Below are 21,554 nucleotides of genomic sequence, written 5' to 3'. Positions count from 1 at the left end.
TGTGTCAACGTTTATTTAACGTTTTTTTAACGTTTCAGTGCAAACCGTTTTTTAATTGTTTTCGACCAAACGTTAAATTAACGTTTAAATATGGTTTGATATTGAACGGTTATGTGCTAACGTTTATTTAACGTTATTTTAACGTTTCAATGCAAACCGTTTTATATTGGTTTTCAGGCAAACGTTAAATTAACGTTAAAAAATGGTTTGATATTGAACGGTTATGTGTCAACGTTTATTTAACGTTATTTTAACGTTTCAATGCAAACCGTTTTATATTGGTTTTCAGGCAAACGTTAAATTAACGTTTAAAAAAGGTTTGCCATGAAAACGGTTTGCTTGTTAACGTTAATTTAACGTTAATTTAACGTTTGCTTTATAACCGTTTTTCTGCTAACGTTAATTTAACGTTGATTTAACGTTTAATGCTAACCGTAAACCAAAATCTAACCATGCAAACGTTAAATTAACGTTAAATTAACGTTAGCATGCTATCAGGGTGTGTGTGTGAGTGTGGGTGTGCATGTGGGTGTGTGTGTGTGTGACTGTCATTGTGTGTGTGTGTGTGTGTGTGTGTGTGTGTTTGTGTGTCTGTGTCTGTTTGTCTATGTGTACGTGTGTGTGTGTGTGTGTGTGTGTGTGTGTGTGTGTGTGTGTGTGTGTGTGTTTGTGTGTGTGTGTGTGTGTCTTAGTCTCTGTCTTTGTCTATGTCTGTTTTTCAATATCTGTGTCGGCGTGTGTGCGTATCCGTGTGTGTGTATGCGTGTAAATATGTCTGCGTGTACGCGTGTGTGTCTGTGATCAAACAGACAAGACCATGACAACAACATGCATCATGGTCCTAGTTGTTGACATTGTTTACATTCAGTCAAGTAATGACTGAATGTTTTAGCGAGAATGGAGAGCTATGTTTGTCTCCCAATGTATGTGTGTCTGTCTTACTGTGGACAGCATTTTTCAAAAACTGTTAAAACTTTTGTTGCCGATTTTTGATAGGGATATTTGATGGCGTCATATTTGCCCCGTTTGCAAAATTGAGGTGGCACTCCCACGGTTACAGTTTTTCATCAATATGTTTTGCATTTTTGTTACATGATCTTTGACTTAGTGCACACTATGGGATTGTATATCAGCGTGGTATCTGAACAATTCGTTTATAATATGAAATATTCACTCAAAAGTTGTCGATTTCTTAAAAGTCACAAAGGTGACATCATTGTATTCTGTTTAATAGCGAATTTCTTTATTGTTGGAAGAATACACTTAAAATGATCATTTCTCTGATCTTATCATTTGCTGATTCTAAAAATATATAGTTTATGGTGTTTGGAGATGAACATTTCCTTAAAATGGAGAAACTCCTTGAAAGGAAATAATGCTTCCAGCCTGTCCTGATTGTAGACTCTGTTTGGCCGATCCAGATAAACGAACGTCATACCAAGTCTGGAACACACACATGACGTCATATTGAAAGGCGAGAGATTATGACATCATCTTGCGACTTTCTTCCCCCCACAGACAGTAAAGATTTTGCCTCAAGCTATTTTTTTTTCTTCTCACAAGTATCCCCCATCTCTCTCTCTCTCTCTCTCTCTCTCTCTCTCTCTCTCTCTCTCTCTCTCTCTCGCTCTCTCTCTCTCTGTGTCTGTGTGTGTGTGTGTGTGTGTGTGTGTGTGTGTGTGTGTGTGTGTGTCAATGTGCGGGTTTGTCTACCTTACGTTATGAGGTAGTGTGTACACCTTTTCACCGGGCCTAAGGGGTATCAAAAATTTATGGGGTATTTTTTCCTATTCCCCACAAGGCAAACCCCTTAGACCGCTTACAAATATCATTGTGATGCGTTTTATATGATTATCTGCAATACCCCATAGTAACGCCCGGGAACCCGTGCCTACACACACACACAGTGGGTGATTTCAGCTGCACACACAGTTTTTATTGGAGAAGATAATGAGGTGACGTCATGGTGACATCACGTCCTTCGGCGCATGCGCAAGTGGACAAGTTCAGGCATGTGCGTGACGCCATTTGTATTTTGTTCACTGCGGCAGACTCATTGAGGTAAGTTTGTGCCAAACCTTTATTTGTACACCAGACAGTTTTCAGAATTTCAGAATGGTTTCACCATGTCGGCACTGTAGACAGTTAGTGGTCATATATTTGGCGTCAGCTGAAATTCTTCTCAGAAGACTTCTGTTGTCTCGACTTTGTAAAAGTTTGTTGTAGATCTATACTCGGAGACCCGGTTTCCGTGCTAATAAGGGTTTTCGTCACCTTTCATTGAAGCTTGAAAAGCTTCCTTTCAAAATATATGCGGCTTGTTAAGTTCAATCAAAACAGAAACGGACGAGACCAAAATTTAGACTCGGCATGATCAAGAAGCAGAAATGTACGGGAAAGAACGAAGCATGTGACAATGGCCACTTCTTCAAACCGTCCCCTGTTTCCGTGCAACTGAAACTTTTATTAGAAAATCGATTTAATTTACCGATTTTTGACCTGCTTGATGTCATGAAGAGTCGAACACGTCTTTACTCTTCCGTTCAATAGCTCTTGTTTGAAAAGTTTTAGGTATCGGTCGCAAAGGCAACGCGTATTCCCAAATGGTGAATCCGCAAATGGTTTCGTTCATTTGGTCACTTTATCGCACGGGGTTGCCCGTCCACGGATATAAGACGTATTACTGGTGTTACGATTTTTCTTAACAAACTGAGCTGATTTTCAATCAAAATGAGGCACTTTCCCAATCATTTAGATCATGCAGTAGCAGACGACAACATGTAAGATTTTCAAACGTGCGTCTGGATCGCAAGTGAGGCTGTCAAAGATTCTCAAAATAGTGCCTTAGGAAAAATGCTCCATTTTCGCTCGGAGAGATTCAAGAAAACAAAATCGTTATCAGTTGATCGGCATCGTCCGTGATTTTTGGCACAGATCTCGTCTGACCACTCCTGCGTTAAACTTCGTCACCAATGACGTCAAAATCCTTGGCAGAATAGACTGCAACCCGAAAATAGCGTTTGCACGGAAACTGGGTTCCCGTCCTGTAAAGTTGTTCTTTTCTTGTCTTCTTCCTTTTCTTCCATCTTCTTCTCTTTCTTCCATTTTATCTTCTTCTCCCCCTGTTCAGTCTTCGTCTTTTCCTTCTTCTTCTCTATCTTTTCCTTCTTCCTTCTCCTCGCAAACGTCTACCAGTGAAATGGCCCTTTCAGAAGCCCTTCAGGAACTAGTTGCTCAATTGGTTTGTTTCTGTTGTACATGTACTCAGTACTGGTTTGTTTTTTTCAGGTTTGAAATGTCGCAGAAGTTTCCCCCCAATAGCAGAGGCAGCATGCTTCTGAAGCTGGCTTTGAATCAGCTCAAAGCTACAGCAGGTAAGCTTCGCAAAACAAATTTCAGAAGAACAAAAACATTTCAGACTTTACATTCACAGCGCTGTGACTGTGAGCATTTCTTCTTTATGTGGAAGTTTGTATAATTATGTGGCCGTCCATGATACTGGGAAACTGATTTGGTACACAGATGTTTGGGGTTTATGGCAGCTGGGACATGATATGATAGTGGAATTTAGATGCTTGAAACAGTTTGGCTGAAAAATGGGTTTTTGTTGACGCAAGTGCTGATCATGATGTTGGTTACATGGTTTCCAAGTTGATTCTCTGTCACCAAAACAATTTTATAGCAAACAACTTTGAACTGGATCACATATAAAGCTACAATATATGAGAAGGGCATAATAAAAGAATGGCATTATTAACAGCCAATAAGTGTTTTCTCCAAAATCACACCTGTGATTACACAACATTGTGTAAATTACATGGAAGCCATGCCCAGTATCGTGGATGGCCTCATATACATATATGAATAAGGAGCGTTTGACTACAGGTGAGAGATTAAATATCAATAACAGGGTTTCCGTATTCGCCCCAAATAAGACGAACATACAAACAATACAAAATGTAAACCTTCAACGAATAGCTGCCTGAAATTCAGTGAAAATTGCCTGAAAAAAAAAAGTTTTCACATAACATTTTTTCTGTGTGGTGGCAGAAACTCCTAGTGACGGCATTGTACAAGTGGAAGAGGTGAACAAAACGGACAATAGGACCAACACCATTGGCTTCAATGCGCGTCCGGGACGCCCACCTGAGCTTTCACGCAGTCTAGGGCAGGGTACGAGGCAAGGATTTCATCAGTCAGCCGAATCTGCTGGAGGTGAGGCCTTCATCTTTTCTGTATTCTTTTGTATAATCAGGTGTGAAACTTTTCAGGTTCCCAGGCATTATTAAATTCTGAAAGAGCTATATATATATATACAACAACAGCTGCCAGGTTTCACCCATGTATAATTATTTGCTTTGAATTGATGGGTATTTGAACTCTCAGAAACACATTAGTTCATTTAGTACATAATGTCCTACGGCCTTAGTGCCTATTAAGTTAGTGCCTATGTAAAAACCATGGGTTGTTTTGCACCCACGAGGTACTGCGCGTAAGTTTTTTAGCGGGTATTGCGAAGGTTAACCCCTTGTCTATCGATCGTAGAATAAGACGTGTCGTTGTATCATCCCATGTCTGGATCAACAGATAGAGGGGTAAAGCAAATTCTCAGAAAGGGACAAAGTGAATTTGAAAAACTCAATTGTGCTATGTTCATTGTATTTTCTTTCTTATTTGCAGGCCGAGATAGGGATGAGAAGTCCAGGGACTCGGAGTCCAGCAGGATGAGGCGCTCTCAGAGCTGCTCCCCTGGAGACAGCGACCGCAGCGAAAGGTCATGCAGGTCAAGGTCCAAGGAGAGGGCAAGAAGGTCACGATCACCCAGAGAGGATAAGCTGAAAGAAGAGAAGGAGAGGGACAAGGAGAGAGACAGGAGCAGAGAGAAGGAACGAGACAAAGACAGTGGGCGAGACAGATGCAGCAGGGACGACAACAGAGACAGAGATCCCGTTCGCACAGACAGGGAGAGGTCTTCCGGCCAAGAACGAGACCGTGACCAAGATCAGTTTGAGCGAGAGAAGAGAGACCGTGACCGCAGCCCGAGAGAGAGCAGGAGCAGAGAGGACGACCCAGACAAAGAGAGGAAAGATAGAGATTCGGAGGGGGACAGTGACAGCGGAAGAGACAGAGGTCGGGGCAGAGACGAAGGAAGGGGGAGGAACAGAGACAGAGACATAGACGCAGGAAGGGATAGAGACGGAGGAAGAGACAGAGATAAGGGAAAAAAAAGGTACCGAGAGCGAGAGGGCAGACAGCGAGAGAGAAACCAGGAGAGAGAGGACGAGGTCCGCTTTGTCAAGACCGGCTGGAGGTCAGGCGGTGACTGCGACAGGAACCGAGAGGACAGTGGGGGCCGGGGTGGTCACCGTGGCAACGACAGAAGGGACTTCCCTGGGCGCCAGGGATGCCCACCTCAGTCTTCACGCAGTCCAGGGCAGGGTGCCAGGCCAAAGACCAGCGACGGAAGGCGAGGATTTCGTCAACCAGCTGAACCTGCTAGAGGTGAGGCCTTCATCTTTTCTATATTATTTTGTATAATCAGGTGTGAAACTTTTCAGGATCCCAGGCATTTTTATATTCTGAAAGAGCTATATATACAACAACAGCTGCCAGGTTTCACCCATGTATAATTAGGTACCGGCAGTCAAAAAATGAGTCTGAAAAATCTCCTAATGTTTTGAGATGTTCTTATTCTTCTGTATAAAACAAGAATAACAAAACAAAAAGTAAGGTTCTATCTCAAATACTTCCTGAGATATCTGATTTTTAAAGTTTACAGTTAGCGTTAAGCGGTGCGTATTCACATTTTCTCCATTTTTGAGGTCACACACCATTTGAGTACTAAGTAAATGCCCATCTTAAACAAGTTTATCTTGCTAACATGTGCCTGCAGAACACAAAAATATCAATGAAATAGGATAGGATGTAGAGATACACTTGTACTGAAGCTGTCAATATTGAAAAAAAGGCTATTTGGGGGCGTGGCAAATGGCAGAAAATTGATAATTGGGCACGTTTAGGAATTTTTTTAACAAACAAAAAGACATCAAAACACATTAATTCTTCTGATTTCTACTCTCAATAGTATATACTTAAGAAATCTTCAATTACAGACATGTGGTTGTCTTCATTCAGTCACAATGAGGGAGCCAAAATCAGGAATTTCACCATTTTGACAGGCGGAAATGAAGATCGGAGGAACCCTGAAATATGCAAACTTTAACTGCCTGTAACTTTTGAACTACTGGACAAATATGCATCAAATTTTGACAGCAGTCACAAAATGCAACATACTCTTGGATACATCTCTTTTGTGGAAATTGAACACACCACTTTTGAAAGTTAATTCTTAAAAATATCAGAAAAAAGTAAAGACCTTCTGTAACGAAACTGAATCACAAATGACAGAAATCCACTTACTCACTGATTGTGATCTGCCTGGTTTTACTTATCAACAGTACTTCTCCACATACAAGTTATATTGTTCCTGGAGAGTGCTGTTTGGGACATGCCACATCCGTGCATTTGTGGAGATCGGTTCTAACAAAAAGTCCCATGCAAACACAAACACACTGCTGACGGTGTCACTGTCTTCTTTGGCTGGCCAAGAAAATCTGTTGTTGTCCAGAGAGCTCTTCTTTAAAAAGTTTACTTTTGCCTCATCTGCGCTTAGAATGTTTGTAACAGTGCCCACATGAAATGTTTCATCGTAGAACACTGCCACTGTCTGACCTGTCTGGGCAAATGAAAACCCGTCGCTATCTACTCGCTGGTCGTTCTCATGCTCTGAAGCAGAGGAGTCGGACTCTGATGGCTCGTCTTCCTCATCAAGGTTGTTGTCCACCCTGTCCCTGTGTTCTGGGAATGGGTCCTGGGACGCAAGGAACTCCTTCAGAGACTGTTCCAGGCCTGGAAGGTCCTGTGTGAGCTTCAGAAGCTCAGACTTGAATCCCAGGACATGCCGGAAAAAGCGAATCTGGGTCTTCAGAGCAGCCAGTTTTTCTCTTTGCAGAGCTTTTCGTTCTAGCAGCCTGTCGACATCACCAGCACTGCTGCAGGCTCCCCCATCTTGACGGATCTCTTGAGCAATATCTGCCTTCTCCCTTGCCTTCTTCTGTCGATCTGCCTCTGTCCGCTGCTGCTGAAGCTGTAGCTTCTGTCTTTTGCTGGCTTTCACCTCTCTGTCATTCTCTCGGTGACGCTTTCGCATTTCAGGACCACTACTGGATGCATTCAGAAGAAGTTGCCTTTGTTCCTCATTGGACTTCTGGTTGAACCAAGCCTTCATTGTTTTGTTCCGTTTCAACATGGTCAGAGTGCTGTGGTGGTGGACTGAGGAGTTGCGGTGCGTGTAAATGGAAATATCGAGATCCCCAAAGCAGGCTTCTCCCAAGAGGTTGGTGATGTGTGAATGCCGCAGCCGCTCCAACACTTGTGGATCCTGAACAGCATGGTATCGGCCACCAGGCAGGAAGTCGTCCAACTGTCGCTCAGTGACAGCAACAAAGTTGACACAGAAGTGGCTGAAGGCACGCTGCACTTTCTGTTGTGTCGCCTCATCCAGATCTAGGAGTGCTGCAAGTGACGATGCGTCTGGTACTTGGATACTGAAGAGTGATGGCACATGGGGGCTGAAAATGGAGGCACTGTCATCTCTCCACTCTCTCAGCTGTGCGTGCAGCTCCACAACAGGCAAGAAAAACTCTGCATAGCTCGTCTCCCCAGCACACAGTAGAGTCCAGTAAGGTCCTGTGATCCTCTCGTAGACCATGGCAAGCGTGGCAACAAAAACGTTCACCTCTTCACTCTGGGCATCCTTCAACACACTTTCCAGCTTCTGGTTCCTGCTCGGCATGTAATCTGACAGGAACTCTATGATGTCGTCACGGTGTGCCAGCAGCTTTGTTGCACCATAAAAGATGCTGTTAAACCGGTTAGATTTGAAGCTTGGCACAGTAGACGTCTTGTTGGTCATCTCACAGTATGCAAGCCATGCATCTCTGCAGCCACATTGATCATCGCCCCTGGGTCCTAGAACCTCGCAGGCCATCCGCACATAGCGAACAGCTGCTGCCTCCTTTGCCTGCCAATGTCCAAACTGAGCTGCGTTGTCTCGGCCAATACGCTGCTGCCCCCACTCGGTCTGTAGTTCTTTCAGTGACTTCTCTGCACTTGTGCCTGAAACAGTCAGAATTAAGAATATAAGATACAGCATTCAGTGATTCACACACATTTGCTGACATTGTAGAGATACAAAGTGATACTAGATAGTAATACAGAACAAACACACAGTTTAAAATACAGACTTAAAAATGTATCATTTACACATTACATTTACAGCACACTCTGCATAGAGGTTAACCTTTATAATAGACACAGACACTGATACAGTGAAACACATGTACAAAGCTGTGAAATGTGTTTACTCACCAAGTCCAAGCAAGTAATGGGCGTTGCAGTACAGGAACTGGAGATCCTCCTCTGTCCCCAGGGTTGCCTTTCTGAGGTCGTTGAAGTCTTTCTTCATGAGCTTGTTTGGAGCGGCTCTGTCAGACATCAGTCCTGAACACTTCTGCAGAGCTGCTTTGAAGCAGCGTTCTGTGTCGTCTTTGTCGTAGACTTGCGCCACTTCTTGGAGGAGACTGACGGTAACATCCACAAGAGTCTTGGCGTCTTCTGTAGCTACCTCTGTGAATCCACAGCTGAGGGACCCTGCACTTGTGGTCACTTGTTGACCCACATATTTCCGGTGGTCCCGTGTTGTTCCGTCAAAATGAATATCAAAATTGTCAGAGTCAAGCACAGTCTCGGCAACATGGTATTTAGCCAGGTAGTGCCCTTGATCCGCAAACCGCAGAGATGTGCGTTCAGATGGTACATCTTTGTCGTCGATATCGGTGTGGAACAGATTGCGCGCAACTGTTTGGATGACATGGCCACTGTTCTTTGCAGAAACCCCACAAGAAATGAGTCCAATGGTAGTTTTGATGACATCATGCGTGAATTTCTTCCTGGGGCCCTCCTCTGTTGTCTTCACAGTATGTACTACAGCTTCTTCAAGAAGATCAGCAGTCAGCTGATTATGTCTGTCCAAGTCTTGTTGTCGCTTCTCCTTCACACTGTTCAATTTGGCTCTCAGACTTGAATTAGCAGTCTGACACAACTTGAGTTTGTGCTTCAGACGCTCAATTGTTTGAATGCACCCACCATCCTCATGATCTTTCAGATTTTCTTCTCTCTTTTTTAAGTTGGTTTCCTGCCTTTTCAGTCTCTTGTAAAAGTTTGTTTGCCGAATTTTGCCGATGTACTCCTTGGCACTGCACAACTGGGTTTCCACACATTTTATGTGAGATGCACTACGTTCAGCTTTGCCTTGAAGTTTTGTCAAGTCTGCCTGCAAGATGGTTACGCTTTGAGTTTTCTCTTTGAGAAGGTCCTTGTAAATCATCTCTCGGTTCTTTGCTTCCAACAGACTCCCACTGAGCTCTTCATTGCTCCTGCGTAGTGCAGCTAACTGCCTGCCACTTGATGCAATCTTTAGATGAGTCAATTCATCTCCGGTTGGATGGTCAGCTGGGGGTGTTGCAGGTGCATTCTCTATTGCACAAGGCACAACAGACGGGACAGTAGGCATCGCAGATACCAGGGGAAAATGAGACTGCTGTTGAAATAAATAGTCTTTCAGCTTCGCCTCGTTGTTGCCTCTGTGCAGACTTTTAGAGAAAGTGTCATATGGTTTGCGTACTTTGTCGAGTCTTGCTCTAAGCTGCTTGTCAGACAAGTCTGAAATGTTAAGTCCAACATGTGTAAACCACTGCCTGCACAAAGTATGCCTCTCGTCTTTCTGGAACATGAGTAAGTCAATTAGTGTCCCATTTGTCACTAGTTCTGTAGGGCTGGGCAGGTCACACAGAGAGTCAGGAGACAGAAGATGGCGTCTTGTAAGTCACAACTTCTGCAAGAAGGGCCCAATGTTTCTGGTATTAATTTCCTCGCCCACATCAGCATACACAAATGCAACAATATCACCTTCACTAGAGTGGACTTCAGCAGCTTGTTTGTTTGCACGCCTGACCTCTTCCTTCAGGGTTGTATGAAGAAGAAGACTGTTGTCACAGATGGAAGAAAACAGAGTCTCCATATCCTCCCATGATTTCCCAAGCTGAAGCCGCAACTGATCAAGTTGGATGAGGAGACGATTTGTAAGGACTTGATGCTTGGGGAGGGCAACTTTTCTTCCTCGTCCTGCGCTTGACATCCATCTGCTTAGTCGATCAAAGTTGTCATCTTCTGAATAAAATAAAAACAAAACTCATGAGTAAATTGACATCTTTAAATCAAATGGTTTGTCTCATCTGTGTTTTGTTTTGAACTCTATGATAATAGTTACTTCACTTTTGCTCTAAAAATTTTTTTTTAAAAGAGAGAGAGAGAGAGCACTTAAATGTGGACTTTTGCACTTCTAAAACTATATCTGAGAAGCAATTGCGTGTAAACAAGGTGCACTTTTCACGTAAAGAATTATTTCTTTCAGGCTACAACACGAAAAAAGCCAAATAGTAGAAAACGAAACCTGACTGAGTTATTCTTTGAAACCTTCGACGCCTTACTTCCGGTCTAACACTTTCGTACACAACAGTCAATATCTACGCTTAAATGTGCCATCCTGTTACAATAATGACAAAAATACTATCAAATAAGTTCAAAGTATCAACCAAAGTACATAAAGTCAACAGGAAAGACAGCAAGAAAAATAAAAAGCTTCGACACCAGTAGCGTATGAGCGAAACACAGTACAATTTCAGACCGGTCCACTTCACCACTTTGATTTACAATCTACACGAAGATACAGACAAGAGAAACAAAATATAGGCCTAAGCTTCTTTAGATAACTTTAATACAACAAAACAAAACAATATTTACCGATGAAAGGCCTGAATGCGTTGAGCCAAGGGTAATCTGTACTGTTCTCAATCGCAGCATTTGAACCTCGATTCGCCATTGTTGACATGCGAACATGTGTGTGGTTTGAATGTGAAGGTCGGCTTTCCCGGCTTGCGATTGGCTCCCATTGACCTGACCTCTTAGTTTCGTATATCACTGTTTTCAGCAGAAAACAAGCTTTCCAGCGCACTATAAGACTTGCAGTGTATTTTGTACGGTTTGTGAGATACAAAGGTTTAAAAACAAGCAATAGTTTTGAACTAAAAGTTCAAAATTTTCCATCCATTCTTTGGGAATAAAACTTATACGAAAACAATCTACAGGAAGAGATGAACCAAAATATGGTAATTATATGCTAATTTGAAGGTTGTGGGGTCAAGGAGAAAAGAATTTCCCCAACAGCTGTAGATCGTGGTTCAAAGCAACGCGAGAAAAGGAGCGTCAGCCACCGAGGGATTTGCCGACCGTGGTCAAGTTTGGAATTAAATTTCTCTCTCACACACTCATATTTGACAAAACAAGACACATTAATAAAAGATTGAAAAAATGATCTTTATTTTGATACCATTTTTTTTAAAATTTGGTTAGTAATTGCTGAAGCAGAGTAAGTTGAAAAGTGCCATATTTCACTCAAGTTTTGCCTTTCCCGCACTGCTGCTGATAGCACTGCTGGTACCTAGTATAATTATTTGCTTTGAATTGATGGGTCATTGAACTCTCAGAAACACATTAGTTCATTGAGTGTAATGTCCTTTGGTCTTACCTGACTGAAAAGTGTTTTGTAAGTGTCTGATGTGCATTTTTTTAAAGTTTTTAGATGACCAGCGCTTTTTAATCATATGTGTGTGTGTCCATGCATCTTAACATCATTGTGGGGTAATGTGTGTATTTAATCCAAAGCCAAGGTTGTGGTGGTACACACACATTGAGAGGTAGTCATTGTGTTAGCTCTGACAAATCTGTGCGTCTTTTTCAACTTCAATTTATGTTTCCTTCATTGTCAACCATATCTGAAAGAGAACACTACTGGGCAAAGAAGCAAAAATGAAGCGGTGCACACTTTCATATGATTGTGTGAAAAATATTAAACTGTGTGTGTGTGCGTTCATCTACCTTACGTTAGCAGGTAGTGTGTGTATCTATTCACTGGGTCTATGGGGTATCTAAAATTTATGAAGAAGGGGTGCACACTATCCCCACCTTTTCCATTTCCATTGATCCCTATGTGTAACCTACATTCATACCAAGTTTTATCAAATTGTCCTGAATTCTGATCAGTGTCTGATGTGCATTTTTTTTAAAGTTTTTTAGATGACCAGCGCTTTTTAATCATATGTGTGTGTGTCCATGCATCTTAACATCATTGTGGGGTAATGTGTATATTTAATCCAAAGCCAAGGTTGTGGTGGTACACACACATTGTGAGGTAGTCATTGTGTTAGCTCTGACAAATCTGTGCGCCTTTTTCAACTTCAATTTATGTTTCCTTCATTGTCAACCATATCTGAAAGAGAACACTACTGGGCAAAGAAGCAAAAATGAAGCGGTGCACACTTTCATATGATTGTGTGAAAAATATTAAACTGTGTGTGTGTGCGTTCATCTACCTTACGTTAGCAGGTAGTGTGTGTATCTATTCACTGGGTCTATGGGGTATCTAAAATTTATGAAGAAGGGGTGCACACTATCCCCACCTTTTCAATTTCCATTGATCCCTATGTGTAACCTACATTCATACCAAGTTTTATCAAATTGTCCTGAATTCTGATCAGTGTCTGATATGCTTTTTTTTTAAAGTTTTTAGATGACCAGCGCTTTTTAATCATATGTGTGTGTGTCCATGCATCTTAACATCATTGTGGGGTAATGTGTGTATTTAATCCAAAGCCAAGGTTGTGGTGGTACACACACATTGTGAGGTAGTCATTGTGTTAGCTCTGACAAATCTGTGCGTCTTTTTCAACTTCAATTTATGTTTCCTTCATTGTCAGCCATATCTGAAAGAGAACACTACTGGGCAAAGAAGCAAAAATGAAGTGGTGCACACTTTCATATGATTGTGTGAAAAATATTAAACTGTGTGTGTGTGCGTTCATCTACCTTACGTTAGCAGGTAGTGTGTGTATCCATTCACTGGGTCTATGGGGTATCTAAAATTTATGAAGAAGGGGTGCACACTATCCCCACCTTTTCCATTTCCATTGATCCCTATGTGTAACCTACATTCATACCAAGTTTTTATCAAGTTGTCCTGAATTCTGATCAGAGTATCTTAACAACCTTAACATGTATTTTTGACTCACATGCGAAGCAAAGTGAGTCTATGTACTCACCCTAGTCGTCCGGGCGGCCGGCCGTCCGTCCGTCCGTCCGAAAACTTAAACGTTGGAATTTTCTCAGACACTATTAGGCCTATCAGCACCAAATGTGGCATGATGGTGCATGGTGACAAGGCCTCAAAAAACATACATGGTAACTTGACCTTGCATCAAGGTCAAGGTCACAGGGGCCATAAATGTTGTCTCAAAAACAGCTATTTTTCACATTTTCCCAATTTTCTCCCAAGCTATTGATAATGGCTACCTCACCTATACGTGGTTTATAGATCAAAGTAAGCCCTATCTTTTGATATAAGTTTGGTTGATCTTGCTGCAAGATCAAGGTCACAGGGGTCCTTCAAATTTGGATTGTATGCATATTTTAAAGTGACCTTGACCCTTAACTATGGAAGTTAACTCTTCCAAACTTTCCTAATTGGGTGAGGCACATGTTATTCTTTCATACTGATACACTTTTGGTTACGTATCTTCAAGGTCAAGGTCACTTTGACCGCTCTGAATTGTGACCAAAACAGGTCTGTGAACCACTAAAATTGACCTTGTCTCTTGGTAGAAACTCATACTAAACACTGTTGTGCTTCTGGTTGTTAAAATTAACAGTCTTGTCTTGGGTGACCTTGACCTTGGGTGAAGGTCATGTGTATTTAGGTAGGAAAAATTTGCAAAAGTTGCAAAAAAATGTGTTCTTAGTGTAATTTGCCATGTTGTTGTTTGACCTTGACCTTCAAGGTCACTTGAAAGTCAAGGTCATATTGAGGTCAAGGTCATGCATGTGAGTCGTATGAGCTTTGCTCTTGTTTTTTTCTTTGGCCTAATTAAATCTGTTTGTTTCCAGAGTGGTCTTCTTACAGCGACTCGGACGATGACTATCTTCCCGGCTCAGAAGATGACACTGACTCGAGCAACAATGACGCCACAGCACCATGTGGAGTGCCAGGGACCACCAGTGAATCCGATGAGTCCATCATCTTTCCCTTTCTACGTAAATCTGATGGTTAGTTAGTCTCATCCTTTTTTTATTAGCATTCGTATTACGTTAAAAAGGTTGAATAAGGATTACATGTGGATAACAATCATGTAGTTTCTAAAAAAGAGGTAAGTTTTCTTTGATAAGTGTTTTTGTTTTGTTATGGAATTTTTTGTTGTATTCCATTGTAATTAAAGACTGAGGTATGTTGACAGCAATTTGAGCAAGTAATAAAGTTAACATGAACGGTGTGGGGGTGGGGGTAATCATGTGTAATGTTACACTGATTGACTGCACATGCCTATGCCATGTACATTCTATTGGTCCACGGCAAACTGACCTTTGACATCGGCCATTGTCGGAGATGTGATCGAGCGGTGGGACCATTTTGGTTTCACCAATTCCGAACTCTGTTTTTAGTTTGTCTGTCTGCTGGGCTATAAGCAATATGTAATAATATTTCTGACTCTAGCTAAAAAAAATTCAGTAAGTTGTGAATAAAAAAATAAAAGTATGCGTTCTTGTGTGTGTGTGTGAACAGGTGCAAGGTGGTCACCAGGTATTCCATCTGAATCTCTAAAAGCTGCAGGTCTCTACACCTCATCACAGCCACCCTCTTCTTCATCGTCCAGAAGCATCACTCGACCAAGCGGGAGTAAATCTTCATCCCAGCCAGCATCTAAACCTTCATCGTCGACCAATACTCGACCAAGCGGCATAAGAATCCATATTGCCGCAAATACAAATGGCAAAAGAGTGTACGATAAAGAGAACTGGTGCAAGTTCTGTAACTCCCCAAGCACCAACCTCGCTAAACACCAGTTTTCGAAACATAAGAAGGAACCTGAAATAGTGGAAATTTTGTCTAACCCCAAGAACTCAGCAGAAAGGCGTTTTCTGCTGGAAAGAGTGCGGAACCTTGGTAACTATTATTACAACTGTCGCGTTCTTAAAAAAAACAAGGGTAAACTAATACCCTGGCGATCACCCTCAGAAAAAGTGAACCCTCTGTGCTACATCCCCTGTGAATTTTGCCTGGGCTTCTTTGTAAGAAACGAACTGTGGCGGCACCAACAACGCTGCAAATTCCGGAAAACTTCAAAAAACGGAAGAAACGTCATATCCAGAGCTGAATCTTTGCTTCCATCCAACATGGAGTGCAGCGGAGGCTAGAAGGAAAACATTTTTGATGGCATGCATTCTGATGGCTTCACTTTTGTTGCTAAAAGAGATCACCTCATTGTGAAGTTCGGCGAAAAACTGTATCAGAAACATGGCCACTTGCAGCACAGACGACAATTCATGCGGCAAAAAATCAGAGAGCTTGCCCGGTTCTTGTTGGTAGCCAGAGAAGAGGACTCTACAATCACAGCACTTCAATCTTGTATTCGTCCCGACAAGTTCCTTGTGGTGATTTCTGCTGTCAAAAAACTCTGTGGGTATGATTCACTCACACATGTTTATGAAAATCCATCACTGGCCCTTAAGATTGGGCATTCTCTCAAGAAGTGTGCGACAATTCTGAGAAGTCAAGCACTCATAGAGGGAAACAGTGAACTGCAGCAAGTGTCTGCGGACTTCGTGGATCTATGCGATTCTGACTGGAAAGAACACATCTCATCTGCTGCCCTCTCAACATTGGCCTCAAAGCAAAACAACAAGCCACATGTTCTGCCACTGACGGAAGACATGAAGAAAGTGACAAAATATATGGCGGAGGAAAGGGAACGGTGCTTGAACACCCTGAGGTCAGAGCCAACAGTTGCAGCATGGCATGCTCTTGCTAAGGTTTCACTGTCGAACATCATCATGTTCAATCGTCGCAGGAGTGGTGAAGCTGCCAGGATTTTGCTTACAGACTTTGAAGCGGCAAAGGAGAAAACATGGCGGACAGGTAGCTCCGCTCTGCTGCTCGTGGCTGTGAATTTTGTGAAATCTACATGTGCTACTGTCAACTTTTTTCCGACAGCCGCGTCAGCGATTTTGACAGGACCATGTCAAAATTGTGTCATGTTCATTCATTTTGTTTTCCTACTTTGTATAAAAACGTTTATGACCTCTTTGTTTACCTGCTTTTCGCTATAGCTTTCCCCTGTTTTTCGCTCCTTAACCACTGTTGTTCCCTTTTAGAGAGAGAGACCCGTTCACTGATGCTTGTCCCATGCCTAGCTACCGATGCCCAGCCCTGGTTCTTCTTCTTCAAAGAAGTTGTAACCTAAATTTTGAATGCCTTTAGACATCGTTAATTTCAGATCCAGGGTTGGTTGTTTTTACGCAATATCGGTCAGGTGCTCGCAAAAATTGTTTTTTCTTGATCTTGACACCGTCCTGGTATATATGTTTTTAGTTTTTCACGGACAAAATGGTTTTCGAACAGCTCTCTTCATCTTTTTCCATGCACATTTCTTGTGTGTGTACTACGAGAAAAATATTGAATGTTTCAACTCCACACCCTTAAACCCCATACCCGACTCAAAATCGCAACCTTCCTATTTTAGTCAACCAATTGGAAGTAAGCGTTACGGGCATATGCTTTGGAACATTATATTCGTGCATAGTTTTGTGACACATGTTGAAAAGATATTCCCGTTTCGTTTCCGATCTATGTTTTTGAATGTCCCAGTGCGTCCCTATCGCCAATTTGTTTGAATGGTAGTGATGTGCAAGTATGGATCCGGTGGTTTCACCATGAAATTTGACAGTAAGTGACTTTTTTGACTCTCATACTTTTTGTTCTATACGTGAATTAACAGGGTGCTCATGGATGATATCTTTAGTATACACACCTGATTCATTTTAGAAGTGAATTGTGCTGTTTAAATTCGTATTTAAATTGAATCGAAACGTAACAGACCGATTTCTTTGTGCACCCTGTGCGGGGCAGGTAGGGTATGGGCAGGTTGGGTCAGTGACTCGACCTGCCCCGTCATTACCCAACCTGCCCCTTCTTTACATATAGAGAATACTACATGGCTTGCTGTGTCGTACCAGATTTACACGAGTTTTTTTAATTTAATATTGAACTGCGAGCGAAAGCCATGTAGTATTCTGTTTATCCTACATATTTTACTTACGTGTATTTAACTGAAAATGTCCTGCAGTCGAGGCATTGTAAAAGCTGGTTGGCCTTGAGACCTGGGTCAATGATCGGTACTTGCAATCTGAACACAGCTGCCTGTCCAGACACTGACCTTCTTACCCGGGGTCAATGACCGAGTTTTTATATGAGAGGAAAGTCTCTGAAGGATTGGTCAGCGCAGAATAAGATAAGAGAGGGGTTGAAGTGAATAGCGCAAAGAGGGGGGAGGGAGGGGGGGTAGTAGCTATTTTGACTGCTGATGCAATCGCCAGCGGCTCGTGGCACTGGAGGGGTGGTGACACGGTCAAGTGAGGCGGAGAGGGGTAGCTGTCTAGCCACTGTGTCTGGCCTTGATTGGTGGTAGTCCTGAGTCCTTCTCAAAGTGGGGGGGGGGGGGGGGGGGGGATGAGTGGGCAGTAGAGAAGTGACAGACGACTTTCTGCTTCAGCGAAATTTGAACCCGCACGGCGGGCGATTTCAGCAGAATTTCGAACCCGCCCGACGCGATTTGAACCCGCCGGGGGCGATCGGGCGACCGCCAATATTCAGCCCTGTAAGCAGTGGAAAAACAGGTCCATGCCAGACTTGCTTGACATGACCTCATTTACATGATATACACACGTGTGATTTGAACGATTATTATCTCACGAGTGTCTCTCTCACGTATGTAGGATAAATTTGTTATTGCATGAAATATGAATCATAGGTGAATTTGTTTGTATGTACGCGCGCGATTGTGTGTTGATGGGTGCGTGTATTTCATGTGTATGAGTTATAAATATTGTTTGTGTTACAGAATGACAGGTTTTGTTTATTGCAACAGCAACGGCACCATTTGTATTCAACCCTGACCTCTTATTTCAGTTATGTTTTTAATAACAACACGCACAGACATGCGAAGTTATGTTATTTTCCATTGATGTTTTTTAATATTATTTTTTGCTTCGTGTTTGTTTTTGGTAAGTTGTTACTATTGGCAATTTTCTTGTTCTTCTTTGTTTGGTTGGTTGTTTTCATATCTCAATTATGTACACAGGTTAATTGTGGTATCGTTCAGCTAGTCAATTTATTAATTTACCTTTATTTTGGCAGGATAATAGCTGTTTTTCTCAAGTTGACCCAACCTTCCCCACAGGGGTACCCAACCTGCCCCGTGGTGGGGCAGGTTGGGTATTTTTGGTGACCTTTTTATTTATCGTTTATCTCTCATGATTAGAACGATTTATTTTCGAATGTTGAATTATTGTATTGCAAAAGGATTAAAGTTTTCTTAAAAAGTTGTTTGAAATGTTTTCACTGGTTAATCTTTGAATGAGAGTGAAAAAGGATTTTTTTGACCCTACCTGCCCCACCCTCCCCTACACCATACACAACACTCCACTACAGGCACACAGTACATGTACACTAATAGACAGTACTACACTATAGGCACACAGTACACTCATACACAACACTACACTACAGACACACAGCACATTCATCCACAACTCATTCTTCCTTCCAAAATCAAGAATTCAATACATGTACCAGTTTACCATATCATTTCTGATCACATTTCATCAGACATTTCTATAGTTAAAATTAATAAAATTTAGTTTAGAGCCTCGCTAATTTAAGATTAATAAAATTTAAATTAAAAACTTGTGTGACCATGGTTATATTATTATTAATTATTATTATTATACTACATGATTTTTTGAAATTTTACAGAAAACGCAGTATTTTTACTCCAAAGATGATTATATTTGACACAGTAACATAAAACATATTTTTTTACTTTTAGGAGCAAATTCACACAAAAAAGCATATTTAGTGTGTGTACACGTGTAACGGATGACACAGGACCAAAAGCAATCAACATATTACATTATTAATATATTATGACATTTCTAGCACATGACATCACCAGCACAAAGGTTCAAAGCAACAGCTAATAATAAAATACACACACACACTTTGTGAGGTACTTCCTGTCAGCTCATGAATATTCATTATGCATAATACCCCATTATGATGGTGTAATACTTGCAAATTTTTTCAGAAGCTATTACATTAATATTGCTTTTATCCAGACCCACAGCATCTCATTTGTCAGTAAAAGAAACCATTTCAGACATTTAAGCCCAACTGTTCGAAATAAGTGGTAATTATCAAGTACCTCACAGTGGTAGTGATTTTAGGGCAGGGCAAAAGTACCCCACAGATGTAGGTAGACGAGTATGTGTGTGTGTGTGTGTGTGTGTGTGTGTGTTTGTGTCAATGTGCGTGTGTGTGTTTGTACATGTGTGTTTGTTGTGCATGTGTGTGTGTGTGTGTGTGTGTGTGGGGGGGGGGGGGTTCAGGAATGGGACTGTTATAATGATAATCTAAAAACACGTCAAAGAACACACAATACAAACCATACACAAGTACTTCAACCTAACAGTCCACGAAGTGAAAGAAGAGGACAAACAACAGTCACATGCAAATATCAAAATGAAAATTAATTTAGTCGTCGTTTACTTCTTCAAAAGCAAAGTATCCGTAATTTATACAACTCACTCACGCGTTCGTGCCACGTGACCACGTGATCATGTGACCCAGCGTCCACCTGACTCGCAGGCATTATTGAAATAATTGGAAGCTGTTCTGATGGGAAATGTATGTTGTTTTTTTACCCCTGATTGCAAGACGAACCGCAATGCCTTCGGTGTTGAATAAATGGACTTTTATGCAATATAAGCTTAGCAGTTAACTATCTCGTAAGAAAGGCAATGCTGTAATACAAACCCTGAGACTTTCGCTGTGAACTTGGGTTCTTTATCGTGCGCATGGGTGCACACGGGAAGTGTTCGGACACCGAGGAGAGTCTGCACAAAGCTAGCTGACTCCAGGAAATGAATCCCTCGCCGAGCGGAGGGATCGAACACACGCCGATAGCGACAACTGGTTTTGAAGCCAGCGCCGCTACCGACTGAGCTATTTCCCCGTCTTGTCTTGTTGCTTTGGAATCACTATGAGGTTACGTTCTTACCAAACATGTGGCAACAAACACCAACTACCTCCTCTTGTCCTGTCTTATCTTGTTTTGTCTTGTTTGTTTTCCTTCTTAAATGGCTTGTGTGTGTGAGTGTTACAACACACGCCAACTGACTCCTCTTGTCTTGTGTGCATTATAATTGTTGTGTATACTGAGAGTTCGTTCCTGTAAGAGCCTCTGGATTTTTGTAACATTTATGTTTTGTTTTTGGTTTTGTTGTAAAGTGTTTATGATTGTGTTCTATTCCGTCAATGGCGTCATTCTGGTAATGATGTTGTTATTGCTTTTGTAAAGCGCTTTGTGTGTTCGAAAGCGCTATAGAAATCACCATTATTATTATTATTATTATTATTTGTCAGGTCTTATCTTGTTTTGTCTTGTCTGGCTTGTCTTTGCTTGCATTGCCTTGTTAAGGTGAATAAGATTAATTGAAGAACAAGTCGCGTAAGGCAAAATTACTACATTTAGTCAAGCTGTGGAACTCACAGAATGAAACTGAACGTAGTCCGCCGCTAGTGCAAAAGGCAGTGAAAGTGACGAGCCTGTTTGGCGCGGTAGCGATTGCGCTGTGCTTCATAGCACGCTTTACTGTACCTCTCTTCGTTTTAACTTTCTGAGTGTGTTTTTAATCCAAACATATCATATCTATATGTTTTTGGAATCAGGAACCGACAAGGAATAAGATTAAATAGTTTTTAAAACGATTTCGGAAATTTAATTTTGATCATAAATGTTTATACAGGGTGACACGAAAAAAACAGATCCCACCAAAAGTTTAATATTTTCTGAAATAATCAGCCGATTCTTTTATTTTTTCAGGTGAGCCAAGCTGAAATGATGTTCTAACAGCCCACCAAGTTTGAGCTTCAAGATGTCATGGACAACGGAGCATAAGACATTTATAGTCGAGGCCTATTTTCGCCGGCGAACAGATTTGCTCGGGCTGCGCACAACAGACTCTCTGACTGAATCAATATTCCTCGGTGTCCTTGCTGATATAGGTCGACCAGAGTGGGATCCCCTGTTAGGGTTTTTACTATTGAGGTTATTGACAGTCCCATGGTCTCTGAACTTATCCCTCCATCCATAGATAACTGATTTAACAGGAAAGTCTCTACGTCCAAACTGTCTTTTGAATTCCAGTTGAGCAGCGTGGATAGAATTCGACCGAAAATAGGCCTCGACTATAAATGTCTTATGCTCCGT

General features: G+C 41.7%; 2 protein-coding genes across 3 annotated transcripts; one reads left to right on the top strand and one right to left on the bottom strand.

Moving 5' to 3' along the window:
* Positions 1 to 1,709: 1,709 nt before the first annotated feature.
* On the top strand, positions 1,710 to 18,610 carry LOC138977976 (uncharacterized protein DDB_G0284459-like). Its single transcript, XM_070350586.1, has 6 exons — positions 1,710 to 2,061; positions 3,289 to 3,374; positions 4,051 to 4,215; positions 4,681 to 5,502; positions 14,119 to 14,277; positions 14,792 to 18,610. Exons 1-6 carry the CDS (start codon positions 1,964 to 1,966, stop codon positions 15,421 to 15,423), a joined length of 1,962 nt encoding a protein of 653 aa, XP_070206687.1. The 5' UTR covers positions 1,710 to 1,963; the 3' UTR covers positions 15,424 to 18,610.
* LOC138977975 (uncharacterized) lies at positions 5,552 to 11,217 on the bottom strand. Of its 2 annotated transcripts, XM_070350584.1 has the most exons (3): positions 10,924 to 11,217; positions 8,431 to 10,290; positions 5,552 to 8,178 (listed from the first exon to the last, which is right to left on the bottom strand). In XM_070350584.1, exons 2-3 carry the CDS (start codon positions 9,851 to 9,853, stop codon positions 6,452 to 6,454), a joined length of 3,150 nt encoding a protein of 1,049 aa, XP_070206685.1. In that variant the 5' UTR covers positions 9,854 to 10,290; positions 10,924 to 11,217; the 3' UTR covers positions 5,552 to 6,451. The 2 variants fall into 2 exon arrangements, with proteins under 2 accessions (XP_070206685.1, XP_070206686.1); XM_070350585.1 differs by lacking the exon at positions 10,924 to 11,217 and having other exon boundaries at positions 8,431 to 10,798.
* Positions 18,611 to 21,554: the final 2,944 nt, after the last annotated feature.

This window comes from Littorina saxatilis, linkage group LG10, assembly GCF_037325665.1.
Source record: "Littorina saxatilis isolate snail1 linkage group LG10, US_GU_Lsax_2.0, whole genome shotgun sequence".
Lineage (NCBI taxonomy): Eukaryota > Metazoa > Mollusca > Gastropoda > Littorinimorpha > Littorinidae > Littorina > Littorina saxatilis.
Note: the sequence above shows the minus strand (reverse complement) of the source record. Positions and strands in the feature narration are given on the sequence as shown.